The 19038-nt window shown below is 44.0% G+C and overlaps 2 protein-coding genes and 1 pseudogene across 2 annotated transcripts in view; 1 reads left to right on the forward strand and 2 right to left on the reverse strand.

Moving 5' to 3' along the window:
* Positions 1-1030: 1030 nt before the first annotated feature.
* On the forward strand, positions 1031-5671 carry LOC119299235 (poly(A)-specific ribonuclease PARN-like). Its single transcript, XM_037576483.1, has 8 exons — positions 1031-1514; positions 3043-3173; positions 3250-3432; positions 3520-3632; positions 3954-4070; positions 4172-4286; positions 4361-4576; positions 4781-5671. Exons 1-8 carry the CDS (start codon positions 1240-1242, stop codon positions 5416-5418), a joined length of 1788 nt encoding a protein of 595 aa, XP_037432380.1. The 5' UTR covers positions 1031-1239; the 3' UTR covers positions 5419-5671.
* An 867-nt stretch (positions 5672-6538) lies between these two features.
* On the reverse strand, positions 6539-9571 carry LOC119296970 (annotated as a pseudogene).
* Positions 9572-11764: 2193 nt separating this feature from the next.
* LOC119299176 (DNA topoisomerase 2-like) overlaps positions 11765-19038 on the reverse strand; it is a 61794-nt gene continuing 54520 nt past the window's right edge. Inside the window, exons 4-7 of the mRNA XM_037576428.1 lie at positions 14838-15076; positions 14367-14749; positions 12166-12306; positions 11765-11944 (exon numbers count right to left, since the gene is read on the reverse strand). Of these exons, the coding sequence (XP_037432325.1) occupies positions 11765-11944; positions 12166-12306; positions 14367-14749; positions 14838-15076 (943 nt within the window). The remainder of the gene's footprint in view (positions 11945-12165; positions 12307-14366; positions 14750-14837; positions 15077-19038) is intronic.

Consider the following 19038-nt stretch of genomic DNA (forward strand, 5'->3'; position numbering starts at 1 on the left):
GGCGGCGGGGCGTTGGGTGGCAGGGCGACGGCGGGGCGCGGGATGGCCGGGAGGCGGTGGGGCGCGGGATGGCCGGTGGGAAGTGAGTTTTGCCGATAAGAGGGAGGGGACGAGGTGGTGGGGTGGCCGGGTGGGCTTTTGCATGCGGACTGAAGTTTCTCCGGATAGGGAATTTGCATATCACTTCTTATAGAGCCCGATGGTAACAGAATAATATTTTGTTACTAGTAACAGAATAGCCGGGTGTTGCCAGACAAAACCGTAGGGTTGGTGACGGCGGCGGACTGGTAGAAGTTGGGCTAACGCAAGGTTTGGACGGGAAAGGTATCTTAGTTGCGTCCCCTTTTTTTGTTTCCCTTTTTCTCTTTCACATTTTTTCTGCTTTAGTTTTGATCTTTCCTTTTTTCCATTTTCCATTTTTTATTTTTAGTTATTTCCGAGTTGTTTTTTTTTGCAGTTTTTATTTTTATTTTTATTTTCCCATTTCTTTTTCTCTATTTATTTTTTGTTTAATAAAATACAAATATTTTTGAAAAATACACCTTTTTAAAAAATGAATCTTTTTCAAAATACGTGAAAAGTTTTTAAAAATCACACACACGTCTTCTTAAAATCGTTCAACATTCTTTTAATACACGAGATTTTTTGAAAGTGCGTCAAATCTTTTGAAAATTGCATACATAGTTTTTTTAAATATGCAAACATCGTTTAAAGCACATGCACACCTTTTAAATTATTTTAATACTTTTTGAAAATACATGAATGTTTTAAAAAAGCATATGAACACTTTTACGAAAAGTATGATTATTTTATTTTATTTACATGCGCATTTATTATAACAATATGAGTTTTTTTACTTATTTCTTATTAATTTAGTTATATTATAGTCCTATATTATTAGATTGTACATTTTCAACAATAAATTCTACTGCAACAAAAGACCAATGTGAAATTGACCACACTGTCTTCGGCCCATTAAGCAGGGAATAGCAGCGCCCCAGCGCAGCGTCTGGTCTCTGGGCGCCGCCCTGCCCCCACGACCACCTCCACGGCACCCCTGTTCCCGCGACCGCCGCCACCGCCGCCGCCTGACACCACTCTCCAGTGCCCCGCCTCCACGTCGCCGCTGTTCTCCGGCCTCACCCTCAGGCCCGCCGCCTCCCCCCGGTTCCCCGATCCGAGCAGACTGCACGCCTCGTTCCTCACCTCGGCCGTGCTCAGCTGCTGCCTCCGCCACCAATGGCCGCCGCCGCGTCGGCGAGACAGGTCACCAGGAGGAACTTCCCGGAGGCTCTGCGGGAGCTGGCGGCTCACGTGAAGGAGTGCGATTACGTGGCTATCGCGGCGCTGAAGACGGGCGCCCCCACCGGGTGGCGACGCGCGCTGCCGGTCGACACGGCGGAGACGGCGTACCTCAAGGCCAAATTCGCCTCCGAGTCCTTCCAGCCTCTCCACATATCCGTCTGCCCGTTCCGCTTGGGCTCCGCCTCCGGCTCCGACGTTGTCGCCTACCCGTAAGCAGCCCTTTCGCTCATATTCCTCCGCAAGAAGCACCACCAACAAGTAGGATTTGCGGCGTGGTGCTCTGTCAAACATCTTGTGCGGACTGAAGTCAGTCGTAAGATAGTGTAGCTAGTATGTTGGAGCGGTGGCCCATCAGGCTATGTCTTGTGTGCTCGTTGAGGCATTTCGTTGAACACCTTGTGTGCATAAACGAAACTTTGCTACTCCTGTTCTGAGGAAATGTCAAGATGGGATCAGGTTGGTATGTAGGTGGACCTTTTTACGCTGATCATGTTTAGCAAATACGCTGGTAAGAAAGGGCGGCACAAGCACCGTGCTGATGGGTTTGAGTGTGTCGGTGGTTCCCTGTCTGCATCAAGCAGGGTGGCATATGCTTCTGTTCACACGGAGGATGCCGGGGCAACGGTCCTGGGAATATGCAAGTCGGGGCATGCCAGTGTGGAGTGGCAGCGGCTACCTCTGTGCTGCAACATGACTGGCCTCCCGGTGTGACGGTCTAAGGTGGAATTCATCCCACCATTTGGTAGCGCCGCTCAGGACTGCCATGGAGTTCTAACTGGCGTGACTATGGAAAGATCTATCATGAAGATGGTGACTGAAACACCACTTCATGTCTGGGATGAAACCCTTGTTCTGGCCTTTATTTATTGATTGGGCTTAGTAGCAATGAAGTTGTGTCGTTACCTTGTTCAAGGTGTTGTCTCATTGCCGATGCTGGTCTTCAGTGTTTGGTTTCGGCAACCTGGATCAAATACTTTTCCTGACTGTCTCCGGCCGGACGTGCCAACGATGGCGCGTGGGTGTTTATCCATTCTTGACGGCGCTGTTGCGGAAGAAGTGGACTTAATCGTAGGTGTTAAATTCATATCTTGTGATGTTTCTACCGTAGTTGTCTATGTCTTGTACTCCTTTTGTTGATGTCTTTGGCCTTGCTGCCTTGCATCAATTTCAATAAAGATGGTTGTGTGCATAACAATGATGTAGAGGTCGGAGGTTTTAACACCCTGTTCGAAAAAAGGGAGTTACCAAAATCCTCCTGTGAATCAAGGAGCTGGATCGTTGGTAATAAAATGAAGCATACTTTTCCTTGCATAAAAACGAAGAAAATCATACTTTCCAAACTAGCAAGCAACTGACAGGGACATGAAATATCTCACAGAAATGACATATGAAAGAGCAATAAAGCTGCTTGAAAAATCTCAGGATTGCCTGCCAAACCTGCTTTCAGTTTTGTCATACTAAATTCTGTTGCTCGCGCTGCTACCCCAAAGAATATTCTTTGGTCGATGTTCTGTCATGTGTAATGACTATATCTTATGACTGTAGGACTAAAATCTCCATTTATTATGGATCATCTGAGTTATTGCTTGTAAATGTCTGTTTAATTTTACACTTTGGGTTCATTTAATTAATCCAGGTTTCATCCTTTTGAGGATTATGCTTGCTCTGTTTCTGTGCTCCAGTCTATTGATTTCTGTCATCATTACTGATGCTCCTGTCGGTCTTTTGGTTGTACAGGTACAATTTCCACTTGTTTCCCAGAGATGAACTACAGCTTGGAATGCCTTCTTATAGTTTCTCCTGCCAATCATCTTACTTTTCATCGATGGCCCGTGATGGTTTTGATTTTAATATGTGCATTTATGATGGTGAGTCCTACATCATGCACCCAAACAAATGGCAAATTTGGTTATTTGATAGAGGGCTTAATTTTTATATTGGCAGGTATATCTTACCTATCAAGGGTGCAAGAATCCTTGGCTAGGCAAAAGACTTTCACCCCTCATCTTCAGCAGCCATCTCCATCAGCAAGTGCATCCGTTGCTGATTCAGTTTTTACAACTAGAATTAAGTCAAGAATTCAGCATTGGCGTAAAGGATGTGCAGAACCCAGCAAAACAGCTGATGGTAGGGCACTTTCGATAAATAATACTAAGGCTACTCTGTATTATTTAGATAGTTAGATATCTCCTAACATGAAGTCTTACCGTGCAGGATCTTTAGTTAGTTCTCTAAGAAAACTAATCATGGGCAGTGAATCATATGGTTCAAGGCCCAGTATGACCATCGATGTTTGCAGTGATCGCCAAGTTCAACTTGTTTTGGAGGTGTGGTTTCTCTACTTTACATTTCATGTTTTTTCCCAAATTCTTTTTGTCATTTTCTTAACACTATTAGACTCTTTTTTTTTACGAATGTGACACTATTAGACTCCTCCAAGGAAAAACATAATATATTCACTTTCTCACGCTCTTTAGTATTTTTACTGTTGTTTTGGCTACAAGAGCTAGGTGTTGTGATAAAGAACTGACAAATGTGGAATAGATGACATGCTTTTAGCAGGGTCTGATTTGTATGTGCTCACCCGTAGGGCGCAATCTGTATAAAATTTAACTCCAAATCATTGATGATGTTGAGCTATACTGCAGACAGTAAATGGTACCTCTGGTGATCTTGTACCTCTTGTTGTTCCGGATAAAGGTGGGGTGCCTAGGGCTGTGCGTGTGATCTTTACTAGTTCTGCAGAGGATAAAAATCTTCTCCTGGTTTGTATCCCTAAAACTTGGCAACACCATTTAAATGTAACTAAATGGCGTAATCTTAATCTGGTTTCTTTTTTTCTTCTTTGGGAACTCTTTTTTTTCAGATGGACATCCAAAAATTGGAAGATGAGCAGAATTTGAAGTTTCGCGGATTTCGGGAAGTTATTGATCTAGTAGCATCTTCAGAGAAACCAATCATATCATACAATTGCTTGAATGGTATGTTGATGCATCACTAATTTTTTATCGACCTGTCATTTCTAAAATAGTATAACTTATTTTTTTCTTCTCAGACCTAACAATGATGCACACACAATTTATTGCGCCTCTTCCGCCGAACCTGCATGAATTTATGTGTTCTTCGAGGCTGGTTTTCTCTAGTGTTGTTGATATTGGCCACTTGTGGCGAGAAATTAGCCCTTTGAGAAAAGCGAAGAATATACAAGCAGCTCTGAGTTACTTACAGAGACAGTACTTTGTGCCAATGGAAATAGAAATACCACTGCAAGGTACAGTTCCAGCTAACTTAATTAACACACCATGTTGCTAATAAACTATGGAGTTTCTCCTTGCTCATCATATTTTAGAAAATGGAGTATATTATTTGTAACTAGTAGTAGGTGTGAGCCTTAAATTGTTGCATACATCATTTTAATGCTTTCTTAGCGGCATTTTGAATTGAACTCCCGTTCTCTCTTTCTCGGTTTGCACAGATGGTACCAAGGGTGTCACAAAAAGTGGAGAAAATGTTCTGAGAATAACAAAATTATTTGCTAAGCTAAGCAAGTTACTTAAAATCACTCCCAATTGTCAATCTCAGTCTGGTGAGCAGCATTACACAGTTGAAGATCACCGTAACATTCTTTATCCCGGTTGCATGGTGGAAGAATCTGATGGTGTTGACTGCACTAATGAGCCAGATACCACAAGGACAGCGAGCACCCAGAGTGTTGTTTTCTTGTGGGGCTTTAGGGAGACATCTGCAGAAGAGCTGAGATCCCGCCTTGCAAGATTGCATCATGTCTTCTCAAAGGATTTTGATCTAAGATTGTTGGACAAGACATGCTCAGCTTTGATATTTCGTAGTTCTGATACTGCAAGTGAATTACTAAGAGACATAAGCTTGGAGAGTCCCTCACTAAATAATTTCTTCTCAGAAGGTCTGAAAGCTGCAGGTTTTTATGTCTACAGGAAGGCTTGCAGTTTAGGGCTTTGGGATTCAGATTTAGCTGAGGCCCTGGAGGGCGTTTCATTGGAGCCAGCCACTTCAACAATTTCTGAGCGTGGTAGCTCTGAGATATACTGGAATAGTTCATTGAAGCTGGATCTAAAGGAGTATCTGGAATGCTAGAACATCATGTAGCCTTCTGCTCAGGTAATCTTAAATTAGTGAGTGCACACCTCTAGATAGCATTCGTAGCAGGCAAGTAAAATCAAGAAAGGAAGGGGAAGCTTGCTTCTTTGAACTATTTCTCCCTGGACATAAGTTTCACTCTAGGTGAAATGTTATTTTGGTTTGCCTCAGAAATCACCATGTGCATATTTGAGCCGAGCATCTGGACCTGATCTACGAGTCAGCATTTCCTGGGATTTCAGTTAGTTTCCATCTTTCATCTCGCTGTGATGGTAACTTGACAAATCAGTGACACCTGAGGGTGGGTCTATGCAATAGGGTAGAATAACGGCATGGTTTCAGCCCAAATTTTTAGCCGGGCCTTGAAATTGTAGGTACATCCATTTCAAGGAGAATTATGTTCACTATTTTTTCATTACTAGTCTTTCTTAAAAAAAAGATACTGAAAGGGCATCTTATATATTATAATTATCAAGAAAGATAATAGCTAGTACAATGGAAAGACAATGAAAAATAAAGCGACCAGTAAAAAATAAAATTACATCAATGACTCTGTCTATCTCCTGACTTGCTGCTAAATTAGTTATCTTTTACATGTCAATCTGAACCGTTCATTGCTATTATTTGTTGTTGCTTAATCTAAGCCGTTCCCTTTCTTCTGCCTTAATAACAATTCCCTTATTTTAGAAGATATATATATGGATAGATGTTATATTCCAGAGACAATTCATCTCTGTAGTTGTGTGGTATTCAGCTCTCACTTTCTAATCCGCTAAATCCAAGTTCCCTCCTGCCCAGCGATCCTGGCACACCCTACATACCCAAGCCGGAAAATGCTGACTCAACGCACAATGAGTGCCCCCTCCATAGCGATCATCTCAACGCATGGGCCACAAACGGAGTACCCTGACACGGAAACTAGACAGTCTCACTGCAGCCCACACACTCTTTGGGCCATTGTGCTTAGGAGTTTACTCTTCATGGGAGTAGCCATTATCGTCACTCAAGTCCAGTACACTTCTTCATCTAGAGTCAATATCGCCGCTTCCGACCGGAATGTTTTTGTTTTGTTGATAAAGAGAGCCCCCTCTCTGATTTCTATTAACAGAAGCCACAGTGTCTTACAAACCACGAGGAACTAAAGCGAAACTGGCACACAGAACAGCAGCAAAAGACATGATGCGCAAACCCACATGGTGCAGAACTGGGCTATCCCCATCTGCCCATCAGGATCGCAGGGAACTGGGACTACGCCACCCTACACGCGGCCGGAATGGATGTGGATTGCTTTCCTCTTAGGCTGAGCAGATCAGCATCTTCTATTGCAGCTGAAGTGCTCACGCAAATCGAATCCGCTCCTCTTGTTGAAGGGGGATTCCCTCATCTTTCGCACCTTCTTCGCAGGAGAAGGTGCACTGCAGTTGCTGCCTCTTTTGCTTGGCTCGTTCCTTCTTTTCTTTCCCCTTTTCTGCTGTCCTTCTGCATTCTCAGTTTCCGTGCCTGCAAAAGTGGTTACGCCATCAGCTTAATCTTCTGTAAGAGATGGATATTTCATGTGCACAAACACACAGCATTGTACATGGGCATTACCACTACGTTCTGGAGAGGGAGCCATCAAGATTATAAGCAAGCAGACGATGTTTTAGTTCGAATGCTTCGTCCTCGTCATCTGTCACCGGTGCACTTGCCTATGAAATTTTTTATTAGTAAAGAGCAACATGTACTGCCTTAGTCCTCTCTAACTTAAGAACTTTATCACTTGTGTTACTCTGTACCTTCTGAGATTTGACAAGAGTGTTCCAACTCTGTTCCTTGAGTAGTGCTGCTTTCTTCCGCACCTGTTCTTCAGCTTCAAATTTGGCATCAATCACCTGTATCAAAATCAGCAAGTGAGAAGCGGTGAAACACATTACATCAGGCAAAACATTTGAGAGAAACACTGCTTAATTACATCCAATTCCTTTTCAAGAGCAGCAAGGTCTCTCAGCCAAAGAGTCTCTGGAGTTGTTTTGCAGAGACTCTCAACTTTGTCCTCTAAATTCTTGTGCAGTGCGATGAGCTCCTGTATCTTCTCCGGAGTCAAGGTACCATCTGTCATTGCGAAAAGATACTCATATTCACTCGCATTAACTCCTGCTGCAGCTTCATCTACTGCTGTAGCTCCTACAGCAACCGGCTCGGCCGTAATTTTTTCCTCTGGGAAAGGCTCATACCCCTTCTGCTTAAGCTCCAGGAATAGCTCTGCCCTCTTCCTGTTATTGACTATGATGTCCCCAGAAATAACAGCAAGAATAAACCTCACTTTGTTCTTAGGCATCAACAACTCTTTTCTGATATTATCTAACATTACTTCCTGCACAACATAAATCAGTTAATGTGGCAGTTTGCATTTCGACAACACCATCGCAAAGGAAAAGGTTAACATGTACTCCCTCCGTCACAAATATAAGATATTTTGAATATTTCAATATGGAATACATCTAAAACGTGTCTATATACATCCGATTCAGAAAAATAGTTAAAACATCTTCTATTTGTGAACAGAGGAGTACCTTTCTTCTGCCATAGAATTTGAGCCTCAGTTTGAAGAAATCTTTAAGTACTGAAAAGGTAACACTATTTCAGATTCAAATCCACAAGAAGAGAAGGGGTTTGTAGTTGTGTCCATATTAGATAGAGATACTCACTGTCCTCTGGGGTGTCATATTTTCGAATCTTCCCATCCGAGTCAAGCAATTGCATGTTTGTTGTTTCTACTCTGCTTGTCAACTTGAATTTCTTCTCGAGGCCTTCTTGCTTAGCTATATTCATGTTTTGCTGACTCAAGATAACATCAAACTCCACATTTGCATCATCATCATCACATTGCGACGATATTCCCTATAAATTGGTTGCGGTCGAATAAAGTCAAATCATCTGAAACCCAGAGAAGGAACTATTTGTATGACTATTACCTACCTCTAGAAATGGTGGTTCCTTGTCCTCATCATGCCACCAAGGGCACATGGTTTCAAGGAACTCCTGGTAATCGGCAGTCCAGCAGCGGATGGGAAGCTCCGTAATTTTAAGCATGGTGTCATCAACTTCCTCTATAACACCAGTGATGGTATATGTGACACCAGCTTCCTTTGAACTTGTTTCCTTCAAAGAGCCCTGTCAGGTTATGAGCAGAAAATTTGCATGAAAAATCAATGTTGAATTAAGGAGCCAAATTTGCATTAGAAAAATGTGTCAGGACTAGCTGACCTTGAACCCCCTGTACCAAGGGTCCATTGGTACAACAGTCTCGTCATTAAGCAACCGTTTTAGATTAGCGATAATGTCTCTTGGATTATAGTTTGGGACATAGCTGTTTGACCCATTGTCAATGCCAGTTCCATTGACCAAAACCATGGGAATGATTGGCACATACCTGAAGAAAAGACGGCATGTTTTAGGCATACAAAAATCAATCCATTTTGCAATCATGCAGGATGAGTGCTAATTCGAAGAGAGCATTACCAACTGGGTTCAATCGACTTTCCATCTTCATTCAAATAGTCGAGAAGAACATCATCGTCCTTGGAAAAAATTAAACGGGTGATAGGTGCTAATCTGGTGAAGATATCAGCGGCATCAGCAGCATCTTCGCCCCCTAGGCACCTGGTACCGAACTGGCCGCGGGGCTCCAAAAGACTGACATTGTTGCTGCCAACAAAATCTTGAGCCATTCCTATGATTATGCCTGCCAGACTCTGATCGCCATGGTGGTATGCTGCGTGTTCCGACACATAAGCAGCCAAGTGCGACACCTGTAGCCAACGAAGGCGCAACGAATTCAGGAATATATGCCATGATTGATGACTCCAAATGCGCGAATTCAACAACTCTTTTCTACCACAAAATAAATTCACGAACACTTTGGCACGCACACACCTTAGTTTCTTCAATCAAGTTCCTCTTGAACGAGCAGAATAGAACCTTCCTTTGCCCTGGTTTAAGGCCGTCCACCATTGAAGAAGGTATTGACCGTTCGAGGTCTGCCTCTGCCATCGGGAAAGGGGCCGAGGTATGCCAAGGATCGCGCGAACTCCGGCGAGTGGGAAGAGGCTGTTTCCGGCCGGTCCCGGCTTGGCCGCCTTTAGATGAAGAGCCGGAGGTGGAGTGCTTGACGTCCGTGGCGACGGCTGGCGGTGAGCGCGGTGGTCGTGAGGACTCTCTATTTTAGAATCCAGAGTCGAGCGCGGTGGCAGTGTTCGTTTCCATTCCAGGACGTCCATTGACTCCATTCCATTCCAGGATACGCCGTTAGGACGGATGGCAACAAATCTGTCCCCATTTCTAATGAGAAATTTCTTTTATTTGACATTGTCTTAAAATCTGGTTCTTTATTTGACACTGGAAAAGTTTTTCTTCCCTATTTGACACTAGTCCTAAATTTTATTCTCTATATGACACTTTCGTCCATTTTAAACATAAATGACACCTGAAAAGACGATTTTGTCCCTCATACGGTATGTGTGTGCGCGTGTGTGCTGTTGCGTGTGTGTGCACGCGCACATGTGCTGCTGCTGCATGTGTGTGTACATGTGTGCCGCTGCGTGTGTTTGCTACTGCGTGTGTATATGCGCGTGTGTGTGTGCTGTTGCGTGCCTATGTGCTGCCTGCGTGTGTGCTGCTGCTGCGTGTGCATGTGTGTGCGTGTGTGTGTGTGCGCGCGCGTGCATGTGTGTTGCTGCGTGTGTGTGTGCACGTGCGCGTGCGTGTTGTTGCGTGTGTGCGCGCGTGTGTGTTGGTGCATGTGTATGTATTGCTGCGTGTGTGCTTCTGCCTTCGCACTGGTGCTGTGTGCGTGTGCTATTGCCTTCCCCACACATACCACATGAGGGGCAAAAGAGTCTTTTCAAGTGTCATTTAGACTCAAAATGAACGAAAATGTCATATAGAAAATAAAATTTAAAACTTGTGTCAAATAAGAAAGAACTTTTTTTAATATCAAATAAGGAAGCAGATTTTAAGGTAGTGTCAAATAAGGAATTTTCTCATTTCTAATCTTGCGAGCCCAAATAGTAAGGAACGTGTGAGTGTAAAACATGGTGCTACGATAAGCCTGAAGAACGATGCGGTTTACATTCAGTTAACGAAGGGCTGAGATCGCTCCAAGTCACCTCATCATAATCCATGGTCGTGATGCGCCATGACAAACCAGTTACTATTTACGGTTAAGTAGTTGTCTTAGACGTTTTACATCAGCTTTTTATTTACCCAAATGATAAGTGCTACTCGTGTGGCATGAAACACTTAGGCCCTAATGTTTTTTTACAACTAAATTGCCATTAGAAAAGAAAAAACAAACTAAAAAAAGTTGAACTTGCCATCTGAAAAGAAAGTTTCCATGGTTGACAACTAAAGTTATCATTCTCACGTCACTAAACTTGTCATAAAAGACGATCGGAGTTGGCATGTGTTTGTGCCACACGTAAAACCAGGCATGGACAGCCCAACCCGAGCCTGGGCTGGGGCTTTGCTTTGCAGTCTGGAAGATAGTTCGGGTCGGGCTCAGGCTTCTATTTTCCTGTATTTTGGACCGGGCTTTCGGGCTTCGGTCCGGGCTTGCACGTGCGCATACTAAAGAACAACATTCAGGCCGGGCTCGGGCTTGAAAACAGGGAGTATTTCGGGCTTTGGGCTGGGCTCAGGCTTAAGAAATGAAGGCCGGGCTTTTATAAACCCGGCCCGGCCCACCATTTTCTCGGGTTCACACGTGTGCTTATCAAGATCCCATACTTAAGCTTCTCTCTCTCAAGTTTGATTCTCAAAACTCAAAAGACAGGTAAACCCTATGTGCTTGTTTCGTGGCCTGCGTCGTATTTTTGCCATCTGTGGCTCATCTTGGACACGCTGAGCAACTATAGACTGAAAACCATATTGTGCACATGGTTTGGTAGCATGCATTTCATGTCGGCTGTTTGGTAGCCTGCATTATGCTTCAGGGTGAGCAGATGCAAATCACATCTGTTTGGCCATGTGGATTGTGTTGTTCTGCTCACCCCTTTCAAATTTGATGAACTAATGCAACACACTTCACAACAACACCAGACATATCAAGTAGAAACACAATTAACAATACCCCTACACAAGTTGATCTTCGAGCTGGCTCTTGCCTATTGAAAGTATGGATTCTCATAAATGTACCACGCAATTACACAGTGCACACTACCACACAATTAACATTACATTTGTTTTAAGACAACAGGGCATGGGGTGCCCCCGCACAATCCCAGGGTGGGTTGTGCTGATCCTAGGCAAAATATACAGATCATAGCAAAAAAGATAGCAATCCAGACAGGAGCAAGTGTACGAGTCAGGTCACCTTGGTAGTAGTGCGATTGGTGCACCTGAGCCGACAAATGATGGAGGTGCCGATGGTGTAGATCTCCACATTGAAGCCGAGACCCAACATCTTGAGGATGAGTAGGTCGCCGGGGATGATCTTGTACTTGTTGCAGGAGTAGTTCCAGCCACTCGCCACCACCATCTCCCCCTGAAAGATTTGCACATGAACCCATAACTCGCACCACTTGTTTGCACACAGTCTGATGACATGTGGAGGTTTCAGGATGAGCCAGTGCTTCATCACGGTTCAGAAGGCCTTGGGAATTACCAGCATGGCAATGTCCTCGGCGTCCTTGATTTGCATGTAGAACATGAGTGGATCCTTGCTCCCTCCTCATGGCTAAGCCTTGGCATGCGGCCAATCCGCACAGGCTTGCTCATCTCAGCGATCTTGCCCGGCACAACCGCCCTCTTGACACAGCGGTTCATCGAGATGGTGTCCTCGGCATCCTTCGTGCCAACAACGACATGGACCCGTTGACCAGCGGTGTTCCACTCCATCTTCACAGCCTTGTCAGTTTAATGGACCACAATAAGTAATCAACGCAATGCCATGATGCAATGATCATAGCAATGCCCAACTACAACTTCATGATCAGTGCACCGTCGTGCATCATGGCAGTTGGAGTTGGGCATTGCTGTGATGCACCATTTAGCCTTGCTATTCAGGAAGCTATACCCATGTTACAATTGGAGTATTCACTAGAAGACCAATGGCTCCATGACACCAGTACAACGTGATGCTTTGTTATGGGTATTCACCGGAAGTAAGGATGGCAATTTTACCCGCGGGTACCGTACCCGCATGGGCAGAGTATGGGTACACTTTTATATATACCCATGGGTAGTACCCATACCCTACCTGTTAAGTCATGGGTAGGGTACGAGTATAGCCTTGTACCCGCGGGTATACCCATACCCTACCCGTTTGTGAATTAATGTGAATTTATCGTTAATTAGTCATTAATTTGCCATATGACTCGTCTACTACTATTGACTTCAGAGTATGTTGTGGTTTCTAAATTTTGATATTGGTCATTTACTCATCTACTTGTTATTGACTCATCTACTTGGTCATTTACTCAATGAGCGTAAAATTGTGAACAACTTGTGGACTATTTGTTCTACCCTTAAGTACCCAATGGGTACGGGTACCCGCCGGGTATGGGTATGGGTAAAGTTTCATACTCATGGGTACGGGTATGGGTAGAATTTTGTAACCACTAACTAAACGGGTATGGGTATGGTATTGCTCTACCTGCCCATACCCTACCCATTGCCATCCTTAACCGGAAGCTATAGCCAAACTGTTGGTGAGATAGAGAAGTTTGCTTCGACCTACCACACAAGGACGATCTTTGATGCAATGAGCGACTTGGTCTTCGGGACAATGTTGATGAGGCATGGGCAGCGCAATGCACATGGCACAATCAAGAATCTATGTACTTTACTTAAAGTAGATCATCAAGTATGCCTAGTTCTCGGAAAAGAAGAGTATGTCTATTTCTGTTATTTCTTTAAATATATCTAGCATCAGTGTGGTGCTTGGGACGTCGGTCGGATAATGATACTGAAGATTCTCCTTTTTTCACTTAAAAACTAGTAGAACAAGAGCATTTAGGTGAGAATTTAAATTATAACAATTTAGAGGTTGATGATGCGGATGGCTCGAGGGGGAAACAGGATAGGGTTCAAACACTTGACATTTTCAATTGGTGTCCATGGGTCGGCTTCAGATCCAAGGGTTCTACAAAATGTACTTAACCATGGTTTTGAAGTACCTCCTGGTAAATTTTATCTTGTAGATGTTGGCTATATACAAGCACGCCACAATTTCTTGCTCCACATCGTAGTTACTAGATATCAGTTACAAGAACAAGGACTCGTCAGAAGCCCAAAGATGATCAGGAACTATTCAACCTTTGTAATTCACAACTTTGAAATTATAGTCAGAGGACTATTGGTATGCTGAAAAATATTCCTATACTAAAAGTTGTTTCATGTTGCATGTATGCAACATTTCACATCACTCGGTTCACAAAAAGATTGCATATCTGTTGCTGCTTGTGTTATTCATAATTTCACACGACTGCATAATGGAGAGATGTCCTAGCCCAACAATGCTCCTTGGGCATTCATCTACAAAGGATTGTTGCTGTAACAAACACAGACCACAACTATCATGGAGATATTCATGCATTTAATTACTCCAGAGAAGTCAGAAATCAAAAGGAGATGTTATAGCAGATATGGGTTCTCAGAAAATGTAATATGAGATGCAAGTTCATTACCATTAGTTGAAACATTATTTGTTGATTTAAATTATTTTCTCACGCTTTGACATGATATATGAATCGTACATATGAAGCCACAACAATGAAAGTTCCGCCATCTAGGTACTACCAAAATAGATATTTGTCATCTGGGTCACTACGTCTGATTAAACAGACCAAAGGTATTGCTACCTACTGAATAAAAGCTTCACTAATGCGTGACCGCAATTGGCTGAGCACAATCTCCCTTTTAACCCAAGCTAACCGAAGAACATATGTAGAGAAGGATAATAAAACTTCCCTATTCTTCTTACTTTTGAAGATATCTGCTGCCACTAAAATATCACCTACTTGCAGACCTTGTAACTTTTCGATTGTTGTGATACACTTGGTAATGTTGCATGGATCCTCCAGCTTCCTCTCCTCAATTGCAGCAAACCGATCAATTTCTTCCCGCTTCAGTTTTAGGTATCTCTCAAGGAACACATCATCATGGTCACGTTTCTTGGTTTCTCTATGATGTACTCCATGTATCTCTGAAAATATTTGGGTGGGTCTTGGTGGGGCCTGCATATGTTGCATAGGAGTAGATGAATGTGGGAGAGGATCCAGATTGGCTTCCTTGCTTAGTTTGTACTCGGCCAAAGAAAGGAGTTTGCCGACAACACCAACGCTAGCGACTGCAATTGTAAGAAGTGAACATTATCATTAGTGGTGCAGCCTCAATAGACAAATCAAGGATGATACCAAAATTATCTAATCACATACCCCTCCCAAGGAAATATTCGCAGAGCTCACACTTGGACCCAAAGCTTCTCTGAGGAGTGATCAAGGTCTCTTTGGTTGGTGAATCAAAGGCAGGGTCTTCAATGAGAGCATTAATAAATACCCATAGGTAGCCCTTCGCAGTATCCAGTTTCATGTTAGCGCACTTGTTTGTCCTGTTCACAATGCCCGTCAAATAGTTGGCGATTTGGTCTGCAAGGTAGTCAACATGAGTTCCACCTCTTATGGTCGCAATTCCATTTACAAAACTGATATGCAACCCAAACAAATGTCTGAGGTATACCTGAAACAACACACTACAACATAGTTGTGCAGGAAACTTGCCACTAACCTTCTGAAATTGGCCTTCACTTGGACTCACACACACCTCCCAGTGATCATTTACCTTCAGATAGATTCTAAAAGAAAAACAAATTTGGATGATCAGAAAAAGTACTTGCCATACACTAGCAGAAAACAGGGCTTTGGTTCGAGCCTGCCAAGCCCATTAATCCCGGTTCACTCAAGAACCGGGACCCATGGGGGGCATACGTCCCGGTTCGTGCGCCCAGGGGCCCGGCCGGGCCTCGGGAGGAATTTGTCCCGGTTTATGTGGACCCATTTATCCTGGTTCTAGGCACGAACCGGGACCAATGGGCCTCGATCCTGGCCCACAACCATTGGTCCCGGTTCGTGCCTAGAACCGAGATAGAAGGGGGGCCTTTAGTCCGCTTCCAGCCACGAACTGGGACAAATGAGTTGCCTATATATACCCCCTCGCCGGCCAGCAAAGCAGTCCACACTGCTCTGTTGTTTTGGCCGGTGAGGGAAGGGCATTTGGGTGCTCTAGCTCACCTCCTATGCACATGAGGTGTTCGATGAAATGCCCGAGCCACGCTAGTTAAGTTTTCTCCTCTCAAAGCTCGACCTCCGAGCTTCATTTTTCCCGAGATTTGTCTAGGTTTAGCGGTCCGTCATGCCCCGTCCCTGTCTTCACCACCGTCGATCGCCCGTGCCGATCTCGTCGCTGGCACCACCGTGGTGAGCATCTTGTTCTTATCTTCTTTCTGATTTTTTACTTTAGATAGATACTTGTCTGATTTTCTTACTTTTGACACACATAATTATATATAATGCACGCAGATGAACCGGCAATGGATGTATGGTAACAGACACACCTCCGAGTACATTAAGGGCATGCATAATTTTCTCGAAGTGGCTGAGGCAAACAAGCAGAATGGTTTTATATGTTGTCCATGCCCTATATGTGGGAATACAAAGTCTTACTCTAACCGGAAAATCCTTCACACCCACATGCTTTATAAAAGTTTCATACCACACTATAATGTTTGGACGAAGCACGGAGAAATAGGGGTTATGATGGAAGACAACGAAGAAGAAGAGGACGATGACAACTATGTGCCCCCTGAATACAGTGATGCTGCAACGGGGGGAGCTGCTGAAGATCAAGAGGAACCAGACGATGTGCCCGATGATGCTGCAATGGGGGAAGCTGCTGAAGATCAAGAGGAACCAGACGATGTGCCCGATGATGATGATCTTCGCCGGGTCATTGTCGATGCAAGGACGCAATGCGAAAGTCAAAAGGAGAAGCTGAAGTTTGATCGCATGTTAGAGGATCACAAAAAAGGGTTGTACCCCAATTGCGAAGATGGCAACACAAATCTCGGTACCGTATTGGAATTGCTGCAGTGGAAGGCAGAGAATGTTGTGCCCGACAAAGGATTTGAGAAGCTACTGAAAATATTGAAGAAGAAGCTTCCAAAGGATAACGAATTGCCCGATAGTACGTACGCAACAAAGAAGGTCGTTTGCACTCTAGGATTGGAGGTGCAGAAGATACATGCATACCCTAATGAATGCATCCTCTACCGCGGTGCGTACGAGGATTTGAATGCATGCCCGGTATGCGGTGCATTGCGGTATAAGATCAGACGGGATGACCCTGGTGATGTTATCAGCGAGCCTCGCAGGAAGAGGGTTCATGCGAAGGTGATGTGGTATGCTCCTATAATACCATGGTTGAAACGGCTGTTCAGAAACGAAGAGCATGCCAAGTTGATGCGATGACACAGTGAGGACCGTAAGAAAGACGGGAAGGTGAGAGCACCCGCTGACGGGTCGCGGTGGAGAAAAATTGAGAGAGAGTACTGGGCTGAGTTTGCACATGACCCAAGGAACATATGGTTTGGTTTAAGCACGGATGGCATTAATCCTTTCGGGGAGCAGAGTAGCAATCACAACACCTGGCCCGTGACTCTATGTATGTATAACCTTCTTCCTTGGATGTGCATGAAGCGGAAGTTCATTATGATGCCAGTTCTCATCCAAGGCCCTAAGCAACCCGACAACGACATTGATGTGTACCTAAGGCCATTAGTTGAAGAACTTTTATAGCTGTGGAATGGAAACGGTGTACGTGCATGGGATGAGCACAAACAAGAGGAATTTAACCTCCACACGTTGCTATTTGTAACCATCAACGATTGGCCCGCTCTCAGTAACCTTTCATGATAGACAAACAAGGGATACCACGCATGCACGCACTGTTTAGCTGACACCGAAAGTATATACCTGGACAAATGCAGGAAGAATGTGTACCTGGGCCATCGTCGATTTCTTCCGACCAACCATCAATGTCGAAATAAAGGCAAGCATTTCAAAGGCGAGGCAGATCACCGAAAGAAGCCCGCCATGCGTACCGGTGATCACGTACTTGCTATGGTCAATGATTTACACGTAATCTTTGGAAAGGGTCCCGACGGACTAGCTGTTCCGAATGACGATGAGGGACGTGCACCCATGTGGAAGAAGAAATCTATATTTTGGGACCTACCCTACTGGAAAGACCTAGAGGTCCGCTCTTCGATCGATGTGATGCACGTGATGAAGAATCTTTGCATGAACCTGCTAGGCTTCTTGGGCGTGTATGGGAAGACAAAAGATATAGCTGAGGCACGAGAGGACCTGCAACGTTTGCACAAAAAAGAGGAAAAATAAATAAGAAGAAGGAAAAGGAGGAAGAAAGGAATAGAGGAGAAGAATTTTCTTCTTTTTTTTCCGATCTTCTCTATTAATCCTTTCTTCTTCTCCTTTTTTTTCTTCTTCCGGACACCGCGGAGGTGGTTAATTAGTAGTTGAACTAGTTAAACTAGTTTATTTATAATAAATGCTTAATTAGTAGTTGAACTAGTTGATTTAATAAAACTACTTTATTTATAGTAAGTGCTTAATTAGTAGTTGAACTAGTTGATTTAATAAAACTACTTTATTTTACTATATATAGAAGTAGTTTATTTTTAGTAAGTACTACTTTATTTTATTTATAGTAAGTGCTTAGTAGTTGAACTAGCTAGTTGATTTAATAAAACTACTTTATTTTACTATAGAAGTAGTTTATTTTTAGCAAGAAAATTAATAGAAATAGTTTATTTTTTTAGTTCAAGCAATTATTCCCGCATCGGCGTCGACGATGCCTATCCCGCATCCTCGTCGTCGACTCGGCGGAGGTGGACGGCTTGATCAGAGGGGCCATGTCCGGGACTAGGCTCTGCCGGGCTGGTATTGGGAGGTGCTACCTTCCGGGGGGCGTAGGTTGGTGAGGAGCCAGCCCGCCGTTGACCCGATCCTTGTTTGGTGGCGGTCGCGTGGGCCAGCGACGGTGCCGAGGCTTCCGGACATCACGGAGGTGGTAAGTCACCGTGTCAGCGAGGAGGACGGGCACGTCCGTCGCTACATGGTTGCGTTGGAGGGAAGGTTCGACAATACCTGGTAGGTTCTTCAGGGATCTCACTGGACCTATGATCCTGTGATGGTTCCTTCTCTTTGGGTGTCCACCGCCCGCGCCGATACCCGTTGGGCGCTACGGTTCTAGCTGTATTAGCGATGCTATATGTATGATAGTATTCGAGGAGTATTAGTGATAATATTCGACGATGTACGGAAGCAAGAGATGATGTAGTTTTGCTTATAATTGAATGCATGCTAATTTGAATACTACTTTATTTTACGATTTGGTTTTGCTTATTGAATGCTCAAATTGGAAAAGTACTCCTAATTTGAATGCTAAAACTGGAGAGCACTATGCAAGGCGTATGCATTTGATTACTTGATAGCTTATAGGGTTTTTGTTTTTACAGAAATCTAGGAGCCCCATCCATCATCCGCGCCGTCGTCCCCATCA

This window comes from Triticum dicoccoides, chromosome 5A, assembly GCF_002162155.2.
Source record: "Triticum dicoccoides isolate Atlit2015 ecotype Zavitan chromosome 5A, WEW_v2.0, whole genome shotgun sequence".
Taxonomy (NCBI): domain Eukaryota; kingdom Viridiplantae; phylum Streptophyta; class Magnoliopsida; order Poales; family Poaceae; genus Triticum; species Triticum dicoccoides.

Coding starts and splice junctions, on each gene's coding strand:
- LOC119299235 (XM_037576483.1), top strand. CDS start 1,240: ATGGCCGCCGCCGCGTCGGCGAGACAGGTCACCAGGAGGAACTTCCCG. Junction 3,633..3,953: donor AAGTTCAACTTGTTTTGGAG/GTGTGGTTTCTC, acceptor GCTATACTGCAG/ACAGTAAATGGTACCTCTGG. Junction 4,287..4,360: donor ATCATACAATTGCTTGAATG/GTATGTTGATGC, acceptor TTTTCTTCTCAG/ACCTAACAATGATGCACACA.